Genomic DNA, 14,249 nt, shown 5'->3' on the forward strand with positions numbered 1-14,249 from the left:
GGCGCAGTTTGAAAAGTCGTATGCGTACAACATTCGGCACAACTACGGCAAGGAAGGCAAGCGCCAAAACTACACCCCGTACTCGTGCATGAAGATCATCATGGGAAGTGCACCGTCAACCGGGGACGCACACGGTACGCATTTGAGTTGTGTGTGTGTGTGTGTCTGTGTGTGTCTGTGTGTGTCTGTGTTCGTTCAATGTGTCGCCTGCACTCTCATTCTCCTCCTCACCCTCCCATCGTCACCACCACCAACTCTTACTTGCTCATCTCGTTCTCACCCCTGGCGCTTTTCTCATCGGCTGATCCGCGTGTTCCCCCCCCCCCACTTCCCGGCATGTCAGGCTGCCCCTTCAAGCACTACAACGAACAGAACCTGAAGACCAAGCTCATGGCATACAAAGTCCCAACAGCAACCATCCACGAGGTGCTGTGGGAGGGGTGTGACGGAGGGAGTGCAGGTTTGAATGGTCGTGAACGTTTGCTTGCGCATGTCTGTGTGTGCATATCTGTGAACGTTTTGTGTGTGCGTGTACATACAAGTCTGCTTTGTTCTCTGTCGCGTTTGTTTTACTCACAACATCATACCACGTGTTGCTCTCCTTTCGATAGATTGTACAACTTGTCCGCGGGTCGCATTTCCAGCTGGCCTGTGCGCGCTACTTTGAAGTTACGCACGAGGTGAGGCACACGCAACCACTTGAACTTGTCTGTGTGTGTGTGTGTGTGTGTGTGTGTGTCTGTGTCTGTGTCTGTCTGTCTGTCTGTCTGTGTGTGTGTGTGTGTGTGTGTGTGTGTGTATGCCACACATCCGCTATCCCCCCCCCCCCAACTGCTCACGTGTCGGCTTCGCGTGTGCGTGTGCAGCAACCGAGCGGCACTGCAACTGTGACGCACCCGAACCAGTACTTTGAGGAGAGCCGCAAGATCCGCACTGGCGGACAGCAGCAGCAGCAACACCGAGGGGGTGCTGATGGTGCCACCACCACCACGACGACAACGACGGCAACGACGAAGCAGGAAGTGCCTGCAGAGGTGAGGAAAAGTGGCGGTGGTGGTGGTTGCAGTGGTGGTGAATCGCTTGTGTTTTGTAGACTTGAATGACGCACTCACTCACTCACTCACTCACTCGCGGACGTAACACACACACACACACACACACACACACACACACACACACACACTCACCCACTCACTCACTCACTCACTCACTCACCCACTCACTCACTCGCGGACGTAACACAACTGCAGCTGTCGGACGAAGCGCTGATGGCGGCGCTTGACGACAGTGCAATGGACTGCACATGACCCCTGCATGTGCACCAACATGTTATCGCACTCCCCCCCCCTGGTGTCCCTCCAAGCTTAACAACACCCCTCCCGGCTTTTCTTCTTTCGTAACTGCATGCTTTGTTCCATTCATGTCATTTCCCGTGTGTGCTCCTGCAGTGTGATTGCGTTCACCTCATGTCCCGCCCTTTCGCTTGACTTAAACAACCACATGGCTGACGCGTTTAACGTGCTGTTGTATTGTCGGACGGATGAACTGGAAGATGCTGAGGGACGGTGATGGAGAGATGGAGATGAATCATTGCACTGCATGCCAAGAAACAAGCAGTGGTGTGACTGTCAAGAACAAACTGGCTGGAGCTTGGAGAAACAGGCATCATGAGAGTGCCAAGAGCAAGCGCACGCACACACACACACACACACACACACACACACACACACACACACACACGACACACACACACACACACACGACACACACACACACACGCACACACACGACACACACGACACACACGCACACAAACGCACAAACGCACGCACGCACACACGACACAAACGCACAGAGGACGTGTGCCGGTTTAGAGGAAAGGCTTGATGCATGTGGCCAGGGCCATGCCAAGGAGGCCGATCAGGCCAATGTAGCCAAAGGTGCCGCGAAGGCGCTTCTTCGGGTCGCCGGTGCAGTAGCCGCCAAAGTATGCAATGCGCGCGACAATCCAAATCTGGCCGGCAATGGCGGCATAAGTCGGGAAGCTGACGCTGGCAAGGGCAAGGAGGGAGAGGAAGGTGGGCGAGTTCTCGACGGAGTTCTGGTGCGCGCGCTGGGTGCAGTTGTACTCGAGGAGGGCCTTCTCATCCTTGATGTTGCCGTCGCCGATGCGCGCGTACATGGTCGGATATGCAACCTGGAACTTGCGGCGCGCCTTGCCCACGCGGTGGGCCATCCACGCAATGACCAGCGCGTACTCGATGGTCACCAGACCAACGAATGCATACTCCTTGGAAAGCTCCATTGTGTTGTTGGAACGTTTGTGTGTGCAAAGTGTCGGGCTGTTGTTGTTGTTGGTGGTGGTGGTGGTGGTGGTCCTGGTGAGTGTTGTCGTTGTTGTTGGATGGCCTGTTCAAGTGTTCACTGTCCAGGTGATGTGAAATGTGATGTGAGAGTGAACAAAGAAAATGAATGCATATGACGAGCAAACTGTGAGCGACCAGTCACTGTTGTGTTTGGTCTTGTGATGTGTGATGACACGAGGTTGTTGTCGTGTACGTGGCACGGCGTTGTCACACAACATCACTGTCACAAACATGACACCACACACCACACAGCCCACCCGCGCCCAGCACTGAGCGTCATCCTGCATCACCACCCTCGCATCCCCAGCCCCAACACCCAACACGTCATCATCATCATCTCACCTCTGGCAATCAAAAATAAAAAAATTTGTTGCAGTGGAAGGTTCCAAAAACGGCCACAGACAGCCACGACACGCGACATACAGACATATGGTGTCCAAGAAATAAGCAAAAGAATATACCAACATCCACATTCAACAACCACCTCCACATCGCCCCCCCCCCCCACACACACACACCACCACCACCACTCGCCATGACTGTGCTTGATGCGTTGACGGCGTTTGTGCGCTCGGGAGAAGAGGGCACGGATGTGCCGGAGACGCTGACCAGCGATCGCGAGGCGACGGCTGCAGCCATCCTGGAACTGACCGAGGAGGCTGAACCCCTGCTATCGAAGGAAGATGCGAGCGAAGAGACACGTGGACAACAGCAGCGCCTGTGTGCTGCCATTGCAGAGGTGTGCAAGGATGAGGAAGCCCGCGCCAAGCTCACGGCTTCCCCGGCGCTCATGCAAAGCGTGCACGAGACGCTGAGCGCCGCGTGCGCTCAGGAAGCCCTGCCCGTGGTTGTGCAGTGCCTCCGCGCCATCGGCAACATGTGCTTCGACAACGACGCCGCGCGGCAGGCGCTGCGCAGCACCAACGGTGTCGCCGCCCTCGGCACTGCCTTGCAGGTCATCGTACGCCACGCTGCACGCGCAAGCGAGAACCAGCAGGACCAGCAGCAGCCACAGCCACAGGTGCAGCTCATGGCGGGGCCAGGCTCCATCCTGAACGCCGCGGGCGAGAGCGAGGAGCTGCAGAAGGAGCTGGTGGAGGCCGGCGTCGTGGACAACCTCATGTGGCTGCTGTCCAACGCGCCGACAGAGCAGGAGAAGGACATGGCGCTGAACGCGCTCATGCGGTTCACGCCTGTTGAGAAGGCCATGCAGCAGCTGGCCACGACAACGCACCTCTCAACGCTCATCTCGCGTCTGGAGGCGTGCAGCGACGTGGAGGACGCAGACTCCCTCGGTGAGCTGCTCAAGCAGATCACCAACAACGACAAGAACCTGCCTGCGTTTGCAGAGGACCCCGCCTTGATCCATAGGCTCATGGCGCTGGCGCAGGTCGGCGCTGGCGCTGCAGATGAAGTGCCAATCACGCGTGCGCGCGTGGTCGCGGCGGGCGTCGTTGCGGTGCTGCTCAGCGACGACGCGTGCCTGGCTGTGCTGTGGGGCAACGACAAGCACCGCGACGAGCTTCTCACGGCGCTGCGCTCGTGGATGGAGCCCGCCCTCGCAACGTCGGCGGCGAAACAGCGAGCAGAGCACGCGGGCGAGGCTGTCGCAGGAGAAGCAGCGCAGAGCGAGAACCAGGGCAGCCAGGCACTCCAGCCGCGGCCGCACGCGGGCGAAGGTGAGGAGGTGTCGCCTCTCGCGGCACTGTCTGACCCGGCCATGCGCCAGGTGGTGGACAAGGCCGTGGCAGGCCTCATTGGCATCGGCAACATCTGCCGCTCCGACGACAACGCGCGCGTGCTCGGGGAGACGCCAGGCCTGCTGCCGGCACTGGTTGCCCTGTCCACCCACAACCTGGGCTTCGTGCAGCACGCGGCGCTCGGGGCGCTGAACAACGTGGTCAAGCTCAAAGACAACCGCAACAAGGCGGTGGATGCTGGCGCTGTGGACGCCCTCCTGCGCGTGATGAACGATCCGCAGGCGCCTCTGCAATACCTGGCGTGCTCCTCGCTTCGCATCCTGAGCAGCGCAGACAGCCGCGACCTGCACACGCGCGTGGCGACGGACACAGACGTGCTGCACCGCATCATCCACCTCACGGGCAGCGAGGTGATGGCGGCGCGTGGGGAGGCCATGCGACTGCTGGTGACGGTGGTCAAGACAGGGCGGGCTGCTGAGATTATCGCGCCCATTGTCACTGGCGGCGCCGTGGATGTGTTTGTGCGCATGCTGCAGGAGGAGCACCCGCTCTTCAAGTGCGAGGGCATGATCGGGCTGGCCGTTGCGTCCGCTGCGGGAGACGAGTGCGAACAGCTGCTGCTGGCGAACGACGGCGCCCCGCTCACGGCAGCAATGGACCAGGTCCAGCAGACGGAGATGGTGGAGCTTGGCCTCAACTTCCTCGCCGCGCTGACACAGCTCATCCAGAACAGGGGCGCGGCTGTTACCGCCCTCCCCGTCACCCAGCGCGCCGCCACCTTTGCACGGGAGCGGCTTCGTCTCGTGCCGGAACCAGCGGTGCAGGCGCAGGTCAGGCAGTTCCTCAGCCTCATCGATGCTGGCGACGACAACAAGTGACGTCTGTGTGTGTGTCTGTGTGTGTGTGTGTGTGTCTGTGTCTGTGTGTGGTGGGGGGTGTTCCTGTTCGTTTGTGTGTCTGTCTGCCTGTCTGTTTGTCTGTCTGCCTGTCTGTGTGGTGGGGGGTGTTCCTGTTCGTTTGTGTGTGTGTCTGTGTGTGTGGTTGTCTGTCTGCCTGTCTGTGTGCGGAAACGGGGTGTTTTCTCTGTCCGTGCGTGCGTCTCGTTAAGGATGCGCTTGTCTTCCTCCACATGCATGTTGCTCCCCCTCCCCCGCTCCCTGCAACCCGCCCTGTGCCTTTACACCGCATGCGTGAGTGGTGATTGCAACGCCAGCTGTATGCGAGCTGCAGTGAATGGAACCGCGTGTTTTACTATGACAGAAGGAACACGATATTCTGGGGCACCTTTGCCATGATCACACTGTATGACACCATCACGGCTGCTGCTGCGGCAACAGAGAGTCCAATGCGCCAGCGCTGCTTCGCTGCCCCTTTCTCTTCCTCCGCCTTGCGGCGTAACCTGCTTGTCGTCGATGTTGTGGTGGGGGGGGGAAGGGGGGAGAGAGAGCGTGTGTGTGTGTGTGTGTGTGTGTGTGTGTGTGTGTGTGTGTGTGTGTGTGTGTGTGTGTGTGTGTGTGTGTGTGTGTGTGTGTGTGTGTGTGTGTGTGTGTGTGTGTGTGGAAATAGTGTATGGTGACGGTAGGGTATTCGTTGGATGACTTGACTGGATTGGGTGTTGATTGAACCTCGCAACAGGCGTGCACGGCCCCTGCAGAGGTGCTGGCTGATGTCGGGCTGTATTCGCCACTCTGCGACATCTGGTCCCTCGGCGTCGTCATGTTCAGGCTGTACGTATACTCGTATGCGTGTGCGTGTGTCTGTGTGCATGTCTGTGTCTGTGTGCGTTTGTGCGTCTGTGTGCCTGTGTTGGTGTGTCGGTGTGTCGGTGTGTCGGTGTGTGTGTGTGTGCGCGCTCGCGTGTGTGTCTCCCTGTCGGTGTGTCGGTGTGCCTGTGTGTCGGTGTGCCTGTGTGCCATCTGCCGTTGGTCCATTCCCTTCACACGACACGTCAGTCTCACCACTAAACAATACCCCCTCCCTACTCCACCACACCGCTCACATGACCCATCCCCACCCCCCTCTCCGCGTACCTTGCCATCGTTTGCTCACCAGGCTGACGGGCCGGCACCCGTACACGCCGTCGCGAAACCCGGACGAGATGCTGCAGGAGATCAAATCCCATCCCCTCAACCTCGACGGCGTCGACATCGACCCCCGCGCAAAGGTGAGATGCTTCGGGGCTTGTGAATGTGGTGGTTGTTGTTGTGTTGTGGTTTGTGGTGAATTGTGGTGTGTGTCTGTATGTCTGTGTGTCTGTCTGTTTGTGTCTCTGTCTCTGTCTGTGTGTTGGTGTGCCTCTTTGTCTCTTTGTCTGTCTCTGTGTGTTTGTGGACGATTTCATTCCATATTTCGATACATGTGAAGGCAACACCTCATTTCACCTTACAACCCCCCTTCCCGTTTGCTCACCGTGGTCCTTGCATCATTGTCGCTGCTTGCGTTCAGGATTTACTGAGCTACATGATGAAGATAGACCCTGCCTGGCGCATGACTGCAAAGGTACCGGTTGACATGTGTGCGTGGTGCGCGCAGCTTTTGTTACTTGCACCTCACCGTTCACGTTTGGTTGTCAGCTGTCTCTCTGTCGCACTCGCCCACGCACACACGCACACACGCACGCACACACACACACACACAATCTCTCTCCCTCACCACCCGTATGAATTCGCATATCACACACACACACACACACACCCTTAACCAAACACATTTGACGCTGTACAGGAGGTGATGAGGCACCCGTGGGTGTCGGAACAGAGCGGGGACATGACGAAATCCATTCTGATGATGATGCGCGAATTCACACGCGAGGAGCAGGACAGCAGCGGCACCGATCCCACAGCCCGCAGCGACACGCACACGCCGGCATCGACATCCTCGCCCCACACTACTGCCAGCAACGGCGGCGGTGGCGGTGGTGGGAAGCGTGGCAAGACGTCGCCCACAGGGTACGATTCAATGAGCTCCTTCACGCGTGGCAGCGGTGGCGCTGGGAGCGGCGCTGGCAGCAATCGCACAGATGCGCACGGGCGTCCGAAGCGGGGGCGGCCGAGTATGCAGGTGCTGCATGAGGACCAGCTGTTGCGGCAGCAGGACGAGCTATTGGAGGCAGACATCGCGGCGCAGGGCGCTGGGAAGACACAGCCGCACCACCAGCACCAGCAGCTTGGCCTTGGTACGCGCGATACGCATGGCGTGTCGGCTGGCACGAGTCACAAGGGCGGCAGCAACAGCGGCAGCAACAACAGCAGTACATCACAGCTGCGCACGCGCCATCACCAGGCCTCGCTGCGCCGGCAGACCAGCACGGGCGCAAACAAGCCTGATGTTGCTGCTGGCTCATCCTCCTCCCCTTCGCGTCGCCACCACGCCCCCAAGTCCACTGCCCACTCCCCTGCCAACACACGCGAGCCCACCAACACCAACGGTACCAGTGGCGGTAACGGCGGTGTGAGCCGGCGGCGTCGCCCGCGTCGCAACTCGCTGCAGAGCGTGAAGAGCGCTGACGCGAACGCGGTGTCCTCGCCGGCGCTTCGGCCAGACCTGGACCTGGACTCCAGCCCAGACCCCGCGCCACGACAGCGCCGCCGAAGCAGTGACCCGGCCATTGGTGCCGGTATCAGCGAGGCGGCAGCAGCGCTGTTCCGCTCGCCCATGTCGCCTTCGCTCTCTGGTGCACGGCAGGCTTACGCCGGTGGCGGGCACATGGCGTCGACGCACGGCCACCACCCACACCACCACCATCACCACCACCACCACCATCACCACCTGCATGACGGCGAGGGCCAGTCACATCGCACGGGCACGGCGGGCGGGTCCAGAGGCCCTGGCAGCTTTCGGCGCAAGGCACCGGCACGGCTGCAGCCGCTGTCGCCGTCGCCAGGGACCCCGAGCGCAAGCGCCCGCACCGCAACTTCACCCACGCCTGTCGGGCTGACAACAGGCGCATATGCACACAGTGGCGGAGCAACGACATCCACGGCAGCAGCATCGACCACCGCAGCTGCGACAGCAACAGCTACAGCGACGGCAACAGCAGGCGCTGCGTCGTCATTGTCGTCTGGCAAGCGGATATGGGAGCGGAGTTCTCGCCCTCGCAACTCGACGGAGATGAGACGACGAGAGACCATGGACAGGTTGGCGTCGCTCGCAGCGGGCCTGCACAACGGCAACGGTGGCAGTGCCAGGGATGGCGGCGGCAGTGGTGGCATAACCAACACGATGGCGGCAACACCAACAGGAGCTGCAATGCCGGCAGGGTCGATGGCTACAGTGGGGGCTGGGAGTGGCGTGGGCGGTGGCGGCGCGACGATCACGCGTGGGCGCCTGTCTGTGCCGGAGGTGGACGGGTTTCGCCAGCGGTCCAAGTCATCGAGCGATGTGGCGCGAGCTGTGAATGGCAATGGCAACAGTGGCACTGGTGGTGGTAGCGGAGCGCAGCGGCGGGCAACGCATGGCACGCTGTCACCAGCAGCTACGCGACGGGTGCAGCCGTACTCGGAGTACCAGTTTGCCAACCACCACCATGCTCATCACCATCAGCACCACCATCAGGGTGGGACCAGCCAACGGTATGGTGAAAGTGACAGTGAAGGAGGAAGAGGGTTGCCTGTTTGTGTGTGTATGTTTGTGTCTGTGTCTGTAAGTATGTGTGTGTGTGATCGTGCAGTCACGCGTGTGCGTGTGAATGCTGTGGTTGGCGTGTCCTCATCCGAGCTGTGCTGTGTGCTTGGAATCGAACCCATGACAGCCGGTCTACTCTGGTGTCTCGATCGACACCCCGCCTTCCCGAAGTCCGAAGAGGTGCGAGTGCTGTATTGCTGCGCGTTTTCTGATTGGTCGGATTGGTGTTGTGTGCTCGGCGGCGTAGCGTGGTGTATGGTGTATGGTCCTTGGTTTCGCTGACATTGTCGACGCACGGCCTTGTGTTTTGGGATTTCGTTCAGGAACGGACACACGACCGTCGCAGCGAACGCCATAGTGGCAGTGCTCAAGGCAGAGCCAGCCGCTGTCACAACAAGATTATGTGTATGTGTGTGTGTGTGTCCGTGGGTGGAGATGGAGCGCTTTGTGCAAAGCAGTGTGTGTGTGTGTGGTTTTTCTCCCTTGTTTCTCTTCTTCTGATGGTGATGACGACGATGATGCCTTTCAACTCGTTTGACGTGTTGTTTGCGGTATGAGCACAATTGTGCAGCACTGTGATGTGTGTGTGTGTGTTTGTGTGTGCACGAGAGAGTGGGTGATGGGACGACAGCATTTGCTTTGAACATGTGTGTCCTCTCCACCTTTTATCATCACCATCATCATCCCGTTGTCTATTTCATTCATTTGACATTTGTATTGCATTGCATGCACTGATGATGGTTTCCCGTGTCTTGACGGATGGTGTGAGGTTGAGGCACAACATTAAATATTTCGGGGGCTGTGTGTGTGTGTGTGAGGTGGAGGGGATGAAGGGATGAAGGTGTCACACTGACAGACGCACACAGCACAACAACAACAACAACAACAACAACAACAACAACAACAACAACAACAACAACAACAACAACAACAACAACAACAACAACAACAACAACAACAACAACAACAACAACAACAACAACAACAACAACAACAAGCAGCAGCAGCTGGCTTTACAACACCATAAAAAGTATCCACAACGATAATTTGCTTGAAGGTCCTGCGTGTGTCCAATTTGCCCTGCCTGCCTGCAAGCAGAACCTTTGGCTTTTGGAAGTGGCGGTGGCGACGATGCAAGCGTGGAAGTGGTCGCAAAAAAGTGGAAGTGGAAGAAGCGACGAGCAAGATGCAGGCAACAAGCAAGCAAGCAAGACGCGACAAGCCCGCATCAACACACACACACACAATCAGTGTTGACTGACTGCCTTGGCTGGCTGGCTGGCTGGTTGTCGACAAAACACAGCAGCAGAAAGACAGCAAGCAAGACAGCAAGCGACAAGAAGTACACAGCAGACGCCGCCATAACCACCCACCCACAACAGCCACTTTCCCCAGGCCCAATTTGCTTGTTCCACGCACAAGAAGCCACGCAGCTGAGACACGATGGGGTGGTGGAATACCATCAGAGGCTGGTTCGCCGCTGAAGAGGTGGACGAGGAAGAAGAAGAGGAGGAGATTCCGGTGTACGATCAGGTCAAAGCACAGGAGCTGTTCCGTGCGTATGACACGAACAGGAACGGCCGCCTCAGCTGGACCGAGTTCGAGGCTGCCCTGGCATCTTTTGGCGAGGTCAGGTTCAAGCAAGACGACAGGAAGCTGTTCGATGAGGTGGCCAACCACAACGGCACCATCGGGCTGGAGGACGTGATGAAGAAGGACGTGCAGCGTCGTCTGCGCGACCGCATGGAGCTTGGCAAGGCGCTGCGGCCACCGGTGGAAGGCGGCGGCCTCAGGTTCATCGAGCCAGATGCCTCGTTCAAGCACAACAAGAAGGCCATCGAGGACAACTGCAAGGAGTACCTGGCGAAGCTGGGCATGGTTCGCATGAAGCAGGAGCCCATGACAGACACGTACCTGTGCAACGAGGCCGGCGAGCCACAGCACCCGCTGGTTGACTTGGTGATGGAAGGCGGCGGCACGCTTGGGCTTGCGCTCGTTGGGTTTGCGTGGGCACTGGAGGAGGCTGGGGTGCGCTTTCGGTCTGTGGCGGGGACTTCGGCGGGCGCCATCAACGCGGCCTTCCTTGCGTCCAGCGGCGCTGTGTCGGATCGGCGCGCACACCTGGCCAACGCAGCGCTCAACGACGACTTTGCTAAGGAGTTTGTGGACAACTCTCCGACAATGACAGGCAAGGTCGAGTCCCCGAAGAGCTTCCTGAGCCGCAAGCTCGGGCTGGGCTGGTTCAAGCACGGTGCTCTGAGCTTTGGCTGGTGGCTCTCAAGCTGGTTCACAAGTTTGGAGGGGACGCTGGACGCGGGCAAGGCGGTCCGCAAACTGGCCCACGGTCCCCTGGACCAGCTCTTCTCCAACAAGCTCGGCGGCATCAAGGCCTTCCTCAAGAAGAACGCCCTGACGGTGTACACGCTGTTCCGGATTGTGTGGATAAGGCTGGGCTTGGTTGACGGGCAGGGCTTTGAGGACTGGCTGGACAAGAAGCTGAGGCAGATTGGCGGCTGCTCGACACTGGAGGCGCTCCTGGGCGATGGCAAGCACCTGCATCTCGACCAGAGCCAAGTGCGGTTCCTCCGCAAGAGCGACCCAAGCGAGCAGCCACCGGACGACATCAGGGCATTTGTGCTGCAGCCTGAGCTGGCCATGGTGACAACGGACATCACGACGGGCTCGCGCGTCATCTTCCCCCGCCACGCGCCTGCATACTTTGAGCACATGCGCCACGTGAGGATTGCGCGCCTTGTGCGTGCATGCATGTCTGTGCCCATCTTCTTCAAGCCGCTGACCATCAAAGACATCCCCAACTACGACCCAAGGCATCCCGTGTCCGCCAAGGAGCTGCTCGCTGCACATCCGAAGAGCCTCGCTGCACGTGCGTGGACGGGATGGCCAGGGAGTCTCAACTACGACGGTTCCATCCCCAGCCAGGCGACGTTTGTGGACGGTACGTGCAGGACGTGGTGGAGGAGGAGATGGAGGGGAGCTTTGGTTGGGGTGGGTGGGGGTGGGTGTAGAGTGCCTAAGTGCTGGTTGTTTGTGCGGGACTTACAGCGGTGTCATTCATCTATGTCGCCTGTGGTGTCGCTCACGACTTACTGATACATGCACTCATATCACGTGTCTTGCTGACATGGTTTTGTGTGTGTGTGTGTGTGTGTGTGTGTGTGTGTGTGTGTGTGTGTGTGTGTGTGTGTGTGTGTGTGTGTGTGTGTGGTGTTTCTTCCTTTGTTTTATTGGTGCCTCGTGGATGCAGGCGGACTGGTGAGCAACTTCCCTCTCGACGTGTTCCACATGTCGCACGAGGACGTGTGGCTGCCGAGTGTGGGCGTCAAGCTCGGCGTGGACTACGTGCAGCCGTCACCGGACGAGCCCAACCTGTCTCAGCTGATGGGCGGCATGCTGAACACGATGCGGCGCCATGGCGATGCGACGTTCCTGGCCAAGAACCAGGCGGCCAACCGCCTTGTGACGGAGATTTGGATCCCGGGCTCTGTGGACAGCAAGTGGCTGTCGTTCAACCTTGACGACCGCTCCAAGGCCATCTTGTATGCTGCTGGCGTGCGCGCTGCCATTGGCTTTCTGGAGAAGTTTGACTGGGAGCACTACAAGAAGATGCGCCGCGTGCTGTACCAAGGGCAGCACGAGTTTTTCGCACACAACAGCGCCAATCTCAGGGACAGGGTGACGACAATGGCGGCCACCACTGAGGCCGGTGGCGCTCCAGCAACGCACGCAGTCCGGCCGCTCGCAGTGACAGCGTTTGCAACGCCCACCCCAGTCACGGCCCCTGGTCATGTGGGCGCTCGTCATCCCCACCGCCCGCGCAGCCATGTCAACCCCATCGAGCGCAGCTTCCTCGCTGATCTCAAGGAGGAGATCCGTTCGGAGAACCCGTGACTCCACGTGAAGATGGGACGCTGCGAGAGGAAGCGCAGAAGGGGGGGGGAAGAGACTTATCCGGGGAGGGGGCGAGGGGGCGTCGTTTGCTCTTTTGCTGGTGATGTGAGATGTGCTGTGAGATGTGCTGTTGTCGTTTTGTCTTGTTGGTCAAGTATTGTGGTGTGTCATGTTTTTTTTTTTTTGTCCATTCGTTACATTAGTGCTGGCGGCATGCCCTGTGTTGGGAGTGTTCGTGAGCGGGAGTGTTCGTGAGTGGTAGCGTTCGTTCGCCAAACCCACATCAAATTAAAACCGTTCGTTGTGGGACACACACTGATGATTCGCGAACACCACCGCTCGCCTGACAGAGGCCACCTTTTACTTTGCTTTGAGGCAGAAAGGTTGACAGCTTTGATGTTCATAGTGCCGGGGATGGTGACGGCAGTGTGTGAAGGAGTAACAGAACAGAAAGTCATGTGACATGTGCACGTCAGGGGCGCGACAGTCCCTCTGCCAGGTCCTGCACGCTTGGCTTGAAGCCAATCATGTGCTCGATGCGTCGCCACTCGTTCCCTGAACTGCCCGGTGCCAGGATGTGCTCGCGGTATCTGTGGGAGGGAGACAGCGGCAAGGGATGGGGCGGTTGGGAGGTATGCGACGTGAGCGGGGGCATCAGACAGTTGGCTCGGATAGGCGAGTTTGAAGCGAAAGGATACATGTGTGTGTGTGTGTGTGTGTGTGTGACGAAGGAGGGCAGAGGCGACGGCATGTTGGGAATCGTGACACAACAACGTACCGCTCGCCCGTGTGGCGATCGAGGGGTCGAGATTGGAAGCACTCGGACCAGATGAAGCCAGCCATGGCCTAGCAAAGCGGAGAATGTGCGTGTGTGTGTGCGTGGGTGGGTGAGAGAGAGTGTGTGTGTGTGTGAGTGTGTGTGCGTGTGCGAGTGTATTTTGAGGAGCAGGATGAAATGGACCAAGGGCAACGAGCAACCGAGAGCGCAACGCGCGTGTGTCATTGGTGGTACCTGGCACCATGGGTATGAGTAGTAGCTCGAAGCGTACGACGTCAAGTGCCGGAACCTGTTGGGAAGGCGGATGAGTGTGAGGGCGTGCCACAAGTGCAGCTGTGGAAGAACAGGGCAAACACGGGAAGCGAGCAAGGCATGGCCGATGACGCACGTGCGATAACGTGGCACGTTGTCCGGCAGCGTGGAGAGATAGTCTTCGCTGATGCGTTGCAGTCCACGCTGTAGATCGGGTGAAGCCTGTGTACGACGCCATGTTGGAGATATGGCAAATGGGGGCGGGGGGAGGGGAAGGGGGAAGATAAGGGGGTGGGTGCCGCAGGTGACGGGGGTGGCGTGAGGACGAATACAGGAAAGACAAGCGAGCGAGTGTGAGCAGCAAGCACATGCAGACACACATACACACCATGAAGTCTGCAGAGTGATAGTGCTGGTCAAGCGCGGCGAGGAAGAGGGTGTGCTCGGCGTCAATGGCCCAGAAGCGCGTGCTCTCCTGAATCATGGCAGCATGCAGCTCGCGGCTGATGGGCTTCTTCGTGTGCGGGTGCACAGCAAACTTGGACACCACGTCGTACTCGCGAAGGAAGTACTGCAACATGGCCGGTGTGTGTGTAGGTGTGTGTGTGTGTGTGTGTGTGT

The 14,249-nt window shown here is 58.8% G+C and overlaps 6 protein-coding genes across 6 annotated transcripts in view; 4 read left to right on the plus strand and 2 right to left on the minus strand.

Annotated features, from left to right (window-relative positions):
* PTSG_04564 (DNA primase large subunit) overlaps window positions 1–1,508 on the plus strand; it is a 5,472-nt gene extending 3,964 nt beyond the window's left edge. The window contains exons 13-17 of the mRNA XM_004994601.1: window positions 8–134; window positions 344–426; window positions 612–680; window positions 867–1,034; window positions 1,251–1,508. Coding sequence (XP_004994658.1) covers window positions 8–134; window positions 344–426; window positions 612–680; window positions 867–1,034; window positions 1,251–1,307 — 504 coding nt within the window. The 3' untranslated portion in view covers window positions 1,308–1,508. The remainder of the gene's footprint in view (window positions 1–7; window positions 135–343; window positions 427–611; window positions 681–866; window positions 1,035–1,250) is intronic.
* Window positions 1,509–1,712: 204 nt separating this feature from the next.
* Window positions 1,713–2,698, minus strand: PTSG_04565 (microsomal glutathione S-transferase 3). The gene has a single exon (XM_004994602.1). The coding sequence runs from the start codon at window positions 2,303–2,305 to the stop codon at window positions 1,871–1,873; it is 435 nt and encodes a 144-aa protein (XP_004994659.1). The 5' UTR covers window positions 2,306–2,698; the 3' UTR covers window positions 1,713–1,870.
* Window positions 2,699–2,795: 97 nt separating this feature from the next.
* Window positions 2,796–4,944, plus strand: PTSG_04566 (uncharacterized protein; the record flags this gene model as incomplete). Its single annotated transcript, XM_004994603.1, has 2 exons — window positions 2,796–2,798; window positions 2,950–4,944. 2 exons carry the CDS (start codon window positions 2,796–2,798, stop codon window positions 4,942–4,944), a joined length of 1,998 nt encoding a protein of 665 aa, XP_004994660.1.
* Window positions 4,945–4,999: 55 nt separating this feature from the next.
* Window positions 5,000–9,489, plus strand: PTSG_04567 (uncharacterized protein). Its single transcript, XM_004994604.1, has 7 exons — window positions 5,000–5,486; window positions 5,702–5,793; window positions 6,119–6,230; window positions 6,512–6,565; window positions 6,791–8,637; window positions 8,817–8,869; window positions 9,013–9,489. Exons 1-7 carry the CDS (start codon window positions 5,358–5,360, stop codon window positions 9,045–9,047), a joined length of 2,322 nt encoding a protein of 773 aa, XP_004994661.1. The 5' UTR covers window positions 5,000–5,357; the 3' UTR covers window positions 9,048–9,489.
* Window positions 9,490–9,883: 394 nt separating this feature from the next.
* PTSG_04568 (uncharacterized protein) lies at window positions 9,884–12,916 on the plus strand. Its single transcript, XM_004994605.1, has 2 exons — window positions 9,884–11,645; window positions 11,955–12,916. Exons 1-2 carry the CDS (start codon window positions 10,133–10,135, stop codon window positions 12,596–12,598), a joined length of 2,157 nt encoding a protein of 718 aa, XP_004994662.1. The 5' UTR covers window positions 9,884–10,132; the 3' UTR covers window positions 12,599–12,916.
* A 26-nt stretch (window positions 12,917–12,942) lies between these two features.
* PTSG_04569 (uncharacterized protein) lies at window positions 12,943–14,208 on the minus strand (the record flags this gene model as incomplete). The annotated part of the gene is made up of 5 exons (XM_004994606.1): window positions 12,943–13,188; window positions 13,377–13,444; window positions 13,611–13,665; window positions 13,765–13,850; window positions 14,017–14,208. The coding sequence occupies 5 exons, from the start codon at window positions 14,206–14,208 to the stop codon at window positions 13,071–13,073; spliced, it is 519 nt and encodes a 172-aa protein (XP_004994663.1). The 3' UTR covers window positions 12,943–13,070.
* Between the last annotated feature and the right edge of the window lie 41 nt (window positions 14,209–14,249).

Source organism: Salpingoeca rosetta, assembly GCF_000188695.1.
Source record: "Salpingoeca rosetta unplaced genomic scaffold supercont1.10, whole genome shotgun sequence".
In the NCBI taxonomy this organism is placed as follows: Eukaryota; class Choanoflagellata; order Craspedida; family Salpingoecidae; genus Salpingoeca; species Salpingoeca rosetta.

Excerpts from the sequence above, each read along its gene's own strand:
- PTSG_04565 (XM_004994602.1), bottom strand. The coding sequence starts at position 2,305 with ATGGAGCTTTCCAAGGAGTATGCATTCGTTGGTCTGGTGACCATCGAG.
- PTSG_04567 (XM_004994604.1), top strand. The coding sequence starts at position 5,358 with ATGATCACACTGTATGACACCATCACGGCTGCTGCTGCGGCAACAGAG. Across the intron at positions 5,487-5,701 it reads TGCTTGTCGTCGATGTTGTG|GCGTGCACGGCCCCTGCAGA; the intron begins GTGGGGGGGGGA and ends ACCTCGCAACAG. Across the intron at positions 5,794-6,118 it reads GGCGTCGTCATGTTCAGGCT|GCTGACGGGCCGGCACCCGT; the intron begins GTACGTATACTC and ends TTTGCTCACCAG.
- PTSG_04568 (XM_004994605.1), top strand. The coding sequence starts at position 10,133 with ATGGGGTGGTGGAATACCATCAGAGGCTGGTTCGCCGCTGAAGAGGTG. Across the intron at positions 11,646-11,954 it reads CCAGGCGACGTTTGTGGACG|GCGGACTGGTGAGCAACTTC; the intron begins GTACGTGCAGGA and ends TCGTGGATGCAG.